Here is a 10,949-nt window from a genome sequence, read left to right on the forward strand (position 1 = left end):
GTGTGTGCCCTGCGATGGGTTGGCACTCCGTCCAGAGTGTATCCTGCCTTGATGCTCGATGACGCCTGAGACCCCCGTGATCCGAGAAGTTCAGTTAAGCAATAGAAAATGACTGATGACTGACTATCAAAGTTTTTTTGTGTGTTTATTGAGGCATCTCATGAATATCATTATATCATACATCATACAATATAAATGTAAGTCTAAAGAACATTTTATAAATTACCTCACACACACAGGTGCCGTTCCCCGATTCACCATCCATGCAGGTACCATGCCAGTTACACACTTTCTCTGACACTCTAGGACATGCTGAACAGATAAAACACTGCCTTAATTGTAGCAACAGGAACAATGTAGACCATATCTGGAGCAGAATTTGATATAGAGTTATCAAACTCACATGAACACAGAGACCCAAAGAAGCCAGGACAGCATCGCTTGATGAGAGCGACTTTCTCACAGGAGCGAGAGCAGCCAGGAAGCTCCAGCAGGCGGTCGCCAACCTGCACCTTGTAGCTGAGAAATCAGACACAACACGCTCTGACTAGATAGACACAAGGGGCTTAATAATCATAGAATAAGTTTAGCGTATTCTTAAAATAGGAAATGCTAGACAAATTTGACTATATTCAAGATCGCGAACATTGCACAAATAATCACACGCTCACATTAGAAGACATCGTTTGACTCAATAATACCATTTGTTATTTGTTAAAATCTTTTTTTATATTATCTGTAGAATGTGTTTCATACAGTTCCAATTCCTACCTGATGCTTTTTAACTCAGAGTGATCCAGCTTAAAATGAATATTATTTTTAGCTCAGTGATGCTTTTTTGACAGTTTTTTAAACATAAACATGTGCCATAGAGTGTCAGGAATCACGTAAACTGTGTCTATTTAATAACTGCACAATTTATTGCACTTTGTGGTGTGTGTGTGTAAAGATATAGGCATGCAGCTTGCACTAATTTGTGCTAAACTTGTTATGTTTTCTTACTGTTTAGCAAAGTTAGCCACACTACCATACAGAGGAGTAACAAACAGTACCAAGAAGAAGCAAACTGCATGTCTAGTATGAGGAATATTGTTTTTATTTTCTTTACCACTTAACTGTCATTTTGTATCGCTGTTTAAAATCACAAAATGTTTTCTTTGCAGTTATGGGATTATGATGTGTCTTTGATACACAGGGTTTCTTTCTTGCAAAGCTCTGAGCATTACAGCTGTTGGAGCAAAACTCTTGCAGATTTCTAGTACAAGCTGAATAAGATGTTGTCACTTACCGGCACTCAACATTAGTCAAAGTCTTCCTGAAGCCTTGTGGGCAGACTATAGCAGGTGCAGCAGCGCAGGACGTGCACACAGTGGAGTGGTGAACAGTGTGTGCCTCATCACAGCGATTCGAGGTAGCCTTAAACCAAATCAACATATCAGATAATCTAAGCATGAAGTACACTGAAAACCGTCTATGATCTGAGGTTACAGTGAGGATTTTAAAAGGAAAAAAAATCTAGCTACATGTTGTCTAGAAACTGTAAAGTATCCTAAACCTTATATACTAAAGATACTTAATTTCAAAACAACTTACCTCGATTTGTAAACCACATAAAAGCACTATGAATCCTAAAATGAAGAGATAGCGCATGGCTGCTTTCTGAGATCAAGGACACTTGGGCACTCCTAAAATCCTTAAAGATAAGAATGCATGAAAAAATCCACTTGAAACTCCCTTAAACCATGAGTTATGAGGCCTGATGGAGAAGTTTCACGCATTCATGACCACCAAGTTCTTTAGCATTCTTCTTGCTTTTGGAGAATAAGGTGTCAGTCTGTTCCTGGTGAACAAGGGAGGTTCTCTAACTGACCACGCACTATTTCGAAAGAGAGGAGAACGAGTAAACGTCCCTTCCTGACAGGAAAATGGACGGATTTCCTCGGCTATGTCTGTTAGGAAATCCGTACTTGTCAGCTGACTGCTGAGAGAGGTTCAGCAAAACACCAACTGCCAGTGACAATTAGCCGAATCGGTTTTCAAAGGTGTCCAGCAATATATCTTTATATATAACAAACTTCTTAGAAGCCAGGGAAGCTAGCAAATATAGATTTATTAATCACGTATATCATCGTGAGGTGAATTTGTAGAGAAGTTAATACACTACAAAATAGCAAGCTTTTGTCATGTAAAAAAAAAAAAAAAAAGATCTATGATTGTCAGGTGTGAAGTTATAAATGGAATTAGGTGAAAAACAACCTGAAATATTTCAGGGCATCACCAAGAACAGGATGTGCCTCTAAAATATATAAAAAGACAAGACATAAACTAACCAGGAAGGCTGCTGAGAGACCTAAAGTAACATTAAAGGAGCTACAAAAATATCTTGCATGTACTGATTACTCTCTGCATGTGATAATAATCTCTGGTATTCTTCCAGTGTGTGGGTGATGGATACAGACAAAAAACACACAAAAACATCCAGGCTCAACTAAATCACCCCAAACCATGTGGCAAAATGTGTTATGATCTGATAAAAGATATAATAATTCTAAAATTACAAAAATCACAAAGAACCACCGTACACCAACATGGTGGTGGCAGCATCATGCTTTATGGGCGTTTTTCAAGTTGGAGGGATTCATGAATAGCTACAAATACCTGTCTTATTGGTGTCTGATAGTAAGCTAAAAAATATAATGATAATGATAAGAGGAATTTTACCTTTCATAATGACAATGACCCAAAGCATACACCTATATTAAGAGAATGGCTTAAAGAATCCAAATTCAAATCTGTGGGGTGGCTTAAAACTCTGCACAGGGGGAACCCTTACAGTTTGATGGATGTGTTTCAAATTCAATTAAAATTTATTTGTATAGCACTTTTAACAATAGACATTGTCTCAAAGCAGCTTTACAGAACAGACGAAATACAGTACAAAAATGTGTTATACTAAAATTAAGGGAACCTCGTCCTCACTTGGGGTGTGATTATAAACTGTTATAAAGACCAAAGAGTATTATTATGAATAATGATCTATCTACAGTCATATACAGTCCGATAATTGTGTATTTATTAGCTTGGGATGTGCATACTTATGTAACTAGGTTCTTGACATTTATTTTTTTTTAATTTTATATATTTTTTTCTTATTCTTTTTCCACTTAACTTCCCGGCTTGACTACTGTAATTCCCTTCTTATTGGGCTTCCTCACAAAACCCTCCATAAGCTGCAACTCGTTCAAAATTATTCTGCCCTCATTATCACTCGTACTTCATCTATCCATCATATTACATATATTATTTTCATCACTAATACCTTTTAGTTATTAACATTATATATTTAAAAAAAACTTTTTTCTTTTAATAATTAAAAAAATAATAAAATCACATTTTTTCTTCCATTTCTTATCTCACAAACACATGCATGTGAACCGGCGACTCTCCATAAAAACAGTCCATACAATAAAACACTTTACAGTAAATTTACACATAATTTCTAACAGTATTTTATGGAGAGAGTAAAATGTGTGACTATAGTATGAAACTGTATAACAGATGAACCGGGCTATAAAAACTGATTCATCTGTAATACAGTTTCATACAAAACAGAATTCTGTTTTTTTCTGTTCTTTGTGTAAAGGAAACCTTTTAAGAAAATGTTGTTTTCCATTTCCTTTTGCCACTACTGTTATAATTTTTTTTTTTTAAATGATCATTCTAATGATATAATGACTAGTAATTCAATCTATATTTACAGTATGAAAATCGGTAATTACAGTATACCCCTTCCCTTAAACAGTAGAGAACACAGTTTAATACTGTAAAATGATGATGTTACTATATTTCATTATTATTTGAATAACAGTTAATAATAATTACTGATTAATCTTGAGTATACTGTAAGTAGTGTATAATAACATTCGGCAGGCAGGATTGTATAAAGGCTTGAGCAACTGAACATTCAGAGAACATTATAGATGAATTGTGAAAAGGCGTGGTTATTAAGAAAACAGGAAATACAATAGATATGTAAACTGCATGATCGGCAGAAAAGCATCACAAATATGTGATTTGGTTGGGGAAAAAAACAACACACACACACAAAAAAAAAATCGGCCTTGGCAGTATAAACCACTGCTGTGTAATCAGAATAATACTTTCCTTTCCTGACATTGTTTTGCTCCCAGTTTTAACACTTTGCTAGTAAGAAATGTGCTGTCATCAGCCACAGTAGGCCAGTTCACAAGTTCACTATTATTAACAGGAATTTGAGTTACGACTGAGTTACGATTCTTGTAATATATATATATAAAAAAAAGTAAAGAAATGGATTATTAATGGATTTCTTGAAAAAAAGTATATTTTAAACAAAGATTTGTTGTGATAGCAAATGACACAATAATCATAAAACTGCCACCCTGTTTGATCAGTAAATACTAATTGTTAAAGAAATTGGCATTTCTCAGTAATTTCGGCAACTGATTTTCTATAGTTTTGCCATTTAGCTTTGCTTCAGTAGAAAATCTTTTCAGAAAATTTGACAATACTCTCTGGAGGTTTTTTTAGGATTTTATGCCATTGTGCTGCTCTTAAATCTGTTCAGAATTTGTTGATTAATATTCTCTAAAAGCTTTGACAATAATTCCAGCTTGAATTAAAAGTTATTGAAGGACTCTCCAGTGTCAGCACTTTGTTACAGAAATTTTGCTAACATGAGAAAGTTTTACAGACAGAGGGCTTTGTGTTTTCTAGTATTTCTCTGTAACATTGGGCAATGGTGGCTCAAGTGATTAAGACTCTAGGTTGTTGATCGGGGCTCAAGCCCAGGCCTTGCCATGCTGCCACCATTGGGCCCTTGAGCAAGGCCCTTAAAGCTAACTGCTCGGGTGGGGGGACCCAGATATACTTCATGGCTGACCCTGTGCTCTGACCCCAACCTCCAAAGTTGGGATGTATGAAGAAAGAATTTCAATGAGCTGTAATGTATATGAGAGAAAATAAAGGCTTCTATTCTATTCTATTCTATTCTATTCGATTATATATGGCAAGCTTTTTTTGTATAGAAAATGATCAACTTCATGGTGGTAAGACTTCACATGACATGCTAAAAAATGACCAGCGTGAAGTTGGCCCCCCACCCAAAGCAAAACGTCAGCAAAATAGTCTCGTTCGTTTGTGCTCCTTTTGTGCTCCGTTTGTGCTGCAAAAATTTTCGTTTGTGCTGCTTTGGTTTTTTAGATATTAAAAGAAAAATTATAGTAAAATCTAGGTCACTCAGCATGTATAGTCTCATTCGTTTGTGCTTCATTTGTGCTGCTTCGGTTTATTAAATATTAAACACTGAATTATTGGCCGATGACGTCATCAGCCCCCCAGATGCACCAAATTTAACAAAAATAGTCTTGTTTGTTTGTGCTTCGTTTGTGCTGGTTTCTGCTGCTAATAGTTTCGTTTGTGCTGTTTCGGTTTATTAAATATTAAACATTTTATTAGGTGGTCATTCTAAGGTCACTCATAATGCCACTGCTGGGCCTCTGAGCAAGGCCCTTAACCCTCAGTTGTAAAAATTGTTAGTCACTCTGGTCCACACACACAATGACGCAGTGCTGAAGAAGGCACACCAACGCCTCTTCTTCCTGAGATGGCTGAGGAAGTTTGGAATGAGCCCCAGCATCCTCAGAACATTCTACACCTGCACTATAGAGAGCACAGACTGCTCTCTCTGCTCCCCTCAGGAAGACGTCTCCACAGCATCCGATCCCGCACTAGTCGACTGAGGGATAGCTTTTTCCCTCATGCTATCAGACTAATTAACAGCCTTAACTAACACAGTCTACAGCATACTTCCACAACATGGTATGCTACACACTGCACTCTGCAGTACATACTGTATATAATGTGTAGTGCATTGTAAATATGTCTAGTAGTACACTGTGTGTACTGACTATGTATGAGCACATTGCATCTTTTCCACATTTGCACATTTCACTTGGTACTAAGCATTTTGCACATTTTTCACCTGTATGTAAATTGTTCTAATTTCTGTTTCTTAACTACTGTATGTAAATGGTTCTGCAATTTCTGGAGCTCGCTCCCAAGAATTTCACTCACCATGGCACATGTGCTGTGGTGATGTGACAATAAAGGTGACTTGACTTGACTTGATAAGGGTGTCTGCTGTAAATGTAATTATTTTCCTATAATGCATAATAAAAAAAATCATTATTTAATTGGTGTCACAAAGGTTTTAAGGTTTTTGAGAACAGTGAATCAGGAGCACATTTTATATTTAAATTTCTAACTACTAACTTTTCCACAGTTCCTTTGACTCACCCTCGTACAACAAATATAACTTTGTTAGCAGTTGCTAGTGCTCACTACCACTTAAACATGGATTTAAAAATACATTTAAATCACAGCCCCACAGATAAGTACACAGACTCATTCAAATGTAATTAATTCATTAATTTCCTTAATAAATTTATTATTCACTTCCTGTCTATTAAAAAGCTCTTAGTGTTCTTATCTAACCCTAGCATGATTCCGCTATTTAAGCTACTCCGGAGACACTCACATGACCATGACTATTAAACAAAAAAATTTCTGATGCACAGGTTTAAGTTTTAGGAAATGGAATGGACAAAATATTATTTGCACAGTGGTGGGGCTGAACACTGCTCTACGCTCTGACCTTTACTACGGTGCACTCTACCTTCCCTGGAATAACAGGATGTACTGTAGTGAGGTCAAAAGGAACACGATGGCCAGCGTTGTTTTCTCACCCAACATCACACATCTCACTTCTTTAAAAATTCCTTCCAAGTTCATTAGCACAAAATGATCTGAGAGTGAATCCTGTTAGTGCATTGTTCACAAATATGCTTGGTGTGCATTCAGATATAACACTTTATTTTATAGTCCCTTAATTTGTAGATATTAGCATAGTGAGTTTGTGGGACAAAATCTAAAATACTGAGTAGAAGTTTTTATGTTTATTGAGCCTAACTGCTGCACACATTTCTACAGCTCTTTAAAAAAAAATTAAAATAAATACATAAATACATAAAAAAATTATGGATAGTGCACATTGCTTTCACGTAGAAAGACAGGGTGAGTTCTAGCTTATTTGCTCCACTTTACCACATTGCTTAACCTTTTTAATGCAAAGTTAGCGGCTGTAAGCTTAACTTTATGTTCCTCACACGTCGCTTTCTGACCACGACTGTTCGTCAAAGCAGCAGTGTAATCGAGAACCTTGTATTAAACCGGCTTTTCAAGTTTTGTGCAAATCTATGCAAATCTTCCTGCAACCTTTAGCAATTTGTGCACACGAAGCTCCGCCTCAGTAGATTTGATTGGCATGTAAAGGTCATATTGTTTAGAAGCCTCAGTGAGTTTCTGATTTCACTTCAGGCCTTGACAAGTAATTTTGTCATGTTTGGATTTTATGCAAATTACCATAAGTATGTGTGGGTGGGGCAAAATGTAAATTTTATGTTTTATTTGCAAAAGAATATAAAAGGAAGAAAAAAGTCTTCTCTGTGCACCATATGTTCCAAGAGATGTTTGTTTAATATGAAAAACATGAAAAGTGCCCCCAGTGGTTACATCAATCACTAGCAGGACTTTAGACCTCCCAGTTTTATGATGATAGCTGAGCGTTTACCCAATCAATGCCTGCTGAAAGCCGACTGACTGATGACGTTCAGTCAGCTGATCAAAAATCAGCTCCAGATCAGAAAAATGCTACAGTATACCAGAGTCCAGCTCAATCAAGCTTACAGTAGCTGAGGAAAAATGATCAGAACTGCTATAATAGCATATGGCCTTGGAATTGGTCTACAAAGTTTCTACAAATTAACAAATGTTTACAAATCTTTTCAGTTAAGACACATGTAACACTGTCATACATTTGTCACCAGTTTTGCAGAGATCCTAGCAAAAGAAGATTTAGAATAAAATGAACAATATCTCAAAATCTAAATGGGCAGAGATTAATGATAGGAACATAATAAATGGACGACAACGTAAGATACCAATTGCAGTGGAATTAGCAAGGAATTAGAGAACATCCGGTTTCTTGAGATATTCACTAAAAAGTACAATGTTGTGCTGTAGCGCCACCATCAGGGCGAATGGACCCATGTGGCTTGTCTGTGTAACGAGAGAAAATATATAGACCAGCGGTGTCCAATCTTATCCGGAAAGGGTGGGTGTGGGTGCAGGTTTTCATTTCAACCAAGCATAAGCCACACCAGAGTCTACTAAAAGCCAAGAACAACTGATTGAAACAGGTGGAATCAGGTGTGGCTTCTGCTTGGTTGGAATGAAAACCTGCTCCCACACCGGCCCTTTGTGGATAAGATTGGACACCGCTGGTCTATATACTTTCTCTCATTACTCAGACAAGCCACATGGGTCCATTCACCCTATAGACAGATCTCTAGAACTTATGGTTTCATCTCCACAATTAATTTTATGGGAGAAAAAGAATGAAAAACTGAGCAAAAGGGTTTGGTTGTTAGGGTTCTTTGAGTAGCTGTTAGAACGGAACTGACTAATACTAAATAGGAGTTCATTTCCTGTAATCACAGGTAAATAATTAACATACTGTGGTCAACATTATATGGATAATCTGATTTTAACATGAGAGCAGTGTTTTGGGTGCGGTGATTAAGACCTGGATTATTATTTGAGCTTGTCATGTATTAATACAGGTTTAGAACTAGAGTTTATTAGATGCACTTATGTCAATGACCTTTTAATAATATTTGGAAATCAGTTCCTCCAGGATCTCGAGATCTTAGAAACAAACGCAAAAGCAAGCAAGCTCTGTGACATTCAGAGGAACTCAGTTTTGCAATTTACTTCTGATTCTCCACAAATTTGGGCCAAGACATATAACCAAAGCACTCTTTCATTCCGGTGCATCAAACATGAGTATGGCTACCATAGAAAGTAATTACATACAAGTCTTTACTCTTTACTTACTTTAGGAGGGTAAAAGTGGAATCTTGAGCTTGAAATTTTGCCAATTCAAGTAGATATCTGCAAAAACTCCCAAAGCTGCATCAAATATTCAAAAAAAAAAAAAACTGCAGCAAAATAAGGCATTTAGGCCTTGATATTCACACACACATTTACATTTCCAGCATTTAGCAGACACGCTTATCCAGAGCGACTTACATTTTTATCTCATTTTATACAACTAAGAAATTGTTGGTTAAGGGCCTTGCTCCAGCATCTTAACCACTAGGACACACTCTCTCACACACACACACACGCACAGGCAGGCACTCTCACACGCACAGGCAGGCACTCTCACACGCACAGGCAGGCACTCTCACACGCACAGGCAGGCACTCTCACACGCACAGGCAGGCACTCTCACACGCACAGGCAGGCACTCTCACACGCACAGGCAGGCACTCTCACACGCACAGGCAGGCACTCTCACACGCACAGGCAGGCACTCTCACACGCACAGGCAGGCACTCTCACACGCACAGGCAGGCACTCACACACGCACAGGCAGGCACTCACACACGCACAGGCAGGCACTCACACACGCACAGGCAGGCACTCACACACGCACAGGCAGGCACTCACACACGCACAGGCAGGCACTCACACACGCACAGGCAGGCACTCACACACTCACAGGCAGGCACTCACACACTCACAGGCAGGCACTCACACACTCACAGGCAGGCACTCACAGGCAGGCACTCACACACTCACAGGCAGGCACTCACACACTCACAGGCAGGCACTCACACACTCACAGGCAGGCACTCACAGGCAGGCACTCACAGGCAGGCACTCACAGGCAGGCACTCACAGGCAGGCACTCACAGGCAGGCACTCACAGGCAGGCACTCACACGCACGCACTCTCACGCACGCACGCACTCTCACGCACGCACGCACTCTCACGCACGCACGCACTCTCACGCACGCACGCACTCTCACGCACGCACGCACTCACACGCACGCACTCACACGCACGCGCACGCACACACGCACTCTCACACGCACACACGCACTCTCACACGCACACACGCACTCTCACACGCACACACGCACTCTCACACGCACACACGCACTCTCACACGCACTCTCACACACACACACACGCACTCTCACACACACACACACGCACTCTCACACACACACACACGCACTCTCACACACACACACACGCACTCTCACACACACACACACGCACTCTCACACACACACACACGCACTCTCACACACACACACACGCACTCTCACACACACACACACGCACTCTCACACACACACACACGCACTCTCACACACACACACACGCACTCTCACACACACACACACGCACTCTCACACACACACACACGCACTCTCACACACACACACACGCACTCTCACACACACACACACGCACTCTCACACACACACACACGCACTCTCACACACACACACGCACTCTCACACACACACACACGCACTCTCACACACACACACACGCACTCTCACACACACACACGCACTCTCACACACACACACGCACTCTCACACACACACACGCACTCTCACACACACACACGCACTCTCACACACACACACGCACTCTCACACACACACACGCACTCTCACACACACACACGCACTCTCACACACACACACGCACTCTCACACACACACACGCACTCTCACACACACACACGCACTCTCACACACACACACGCACTCTCACACACACACACGCACTCTCACACACACACGCACTCTCACACACACACGCACTCTCACACACACACGCACTCTCACACACACACGCACTCTCACACACACACGCACTCTCACACACACACGCACTCTCACACACACACGCACTCTCACACACACACGCACTCTCACACACACACGCACTCTCACACACACACGCACTCTCACACACACACA

General features: G+C 40.0%; 1 protein-coding gene across 3 annotated transcripts in view; it reads right to left on the minus strand.

Annotated features, from left to right (window-relative positions):
- Nucleotides 1-1,885, minus strand: part of stab1 (stabilin 1) — a 67,309-nt gene extending 65,424 nt beyond the window's left edge. The window contains exons 1-4 of one of the 3 annotated variants that reach the window (XM_047810444.1): nt 1,594-1,879; nt 1,289-1,416; nt 404-519; nt 227-312 (exon numbers count right to left, since the gene is read on the minus strand). In XM_047810444.1, coding sequence (XP_047666400.1) covers nt 227-312; nt 404-519; nt 1,289-1,416; nt 1,594-1,650 — 387 coding nt within the window. In that variant the 5' untranslated portion in view covers nt 1,651-1,879. Of the gene's footprint in view, nt 1-226; nt 313-403; nt 520-1,288; nt 1,417-1,593 lie in introns of all 3 variants that reach the window. The other 2 variants (XM_047810445.1, XM_047810446.1) reach the window with 2 other exon arrangements.
- Between the last annotated feature and the right edge of the window lie 9,064 nt (nt 1,886-10,949).

The sequence above is a fragment of the Tachysurus fulvidraco genome, chromosome 2 (assembly GCF_022655615.1).
Source record: "Tachysurus fulvidraco isolate hzauxx_2018 chromosome 2, HZAU_PFXX_2.0, whole genome shotgun sequence".
NCBI classification, from domain to species: Eukaryota; Metazoa; Chordata; class Actinopteri; order Siluriformes; family Bagridae; genus Tachysurus; species Tachysurus fulvidraco.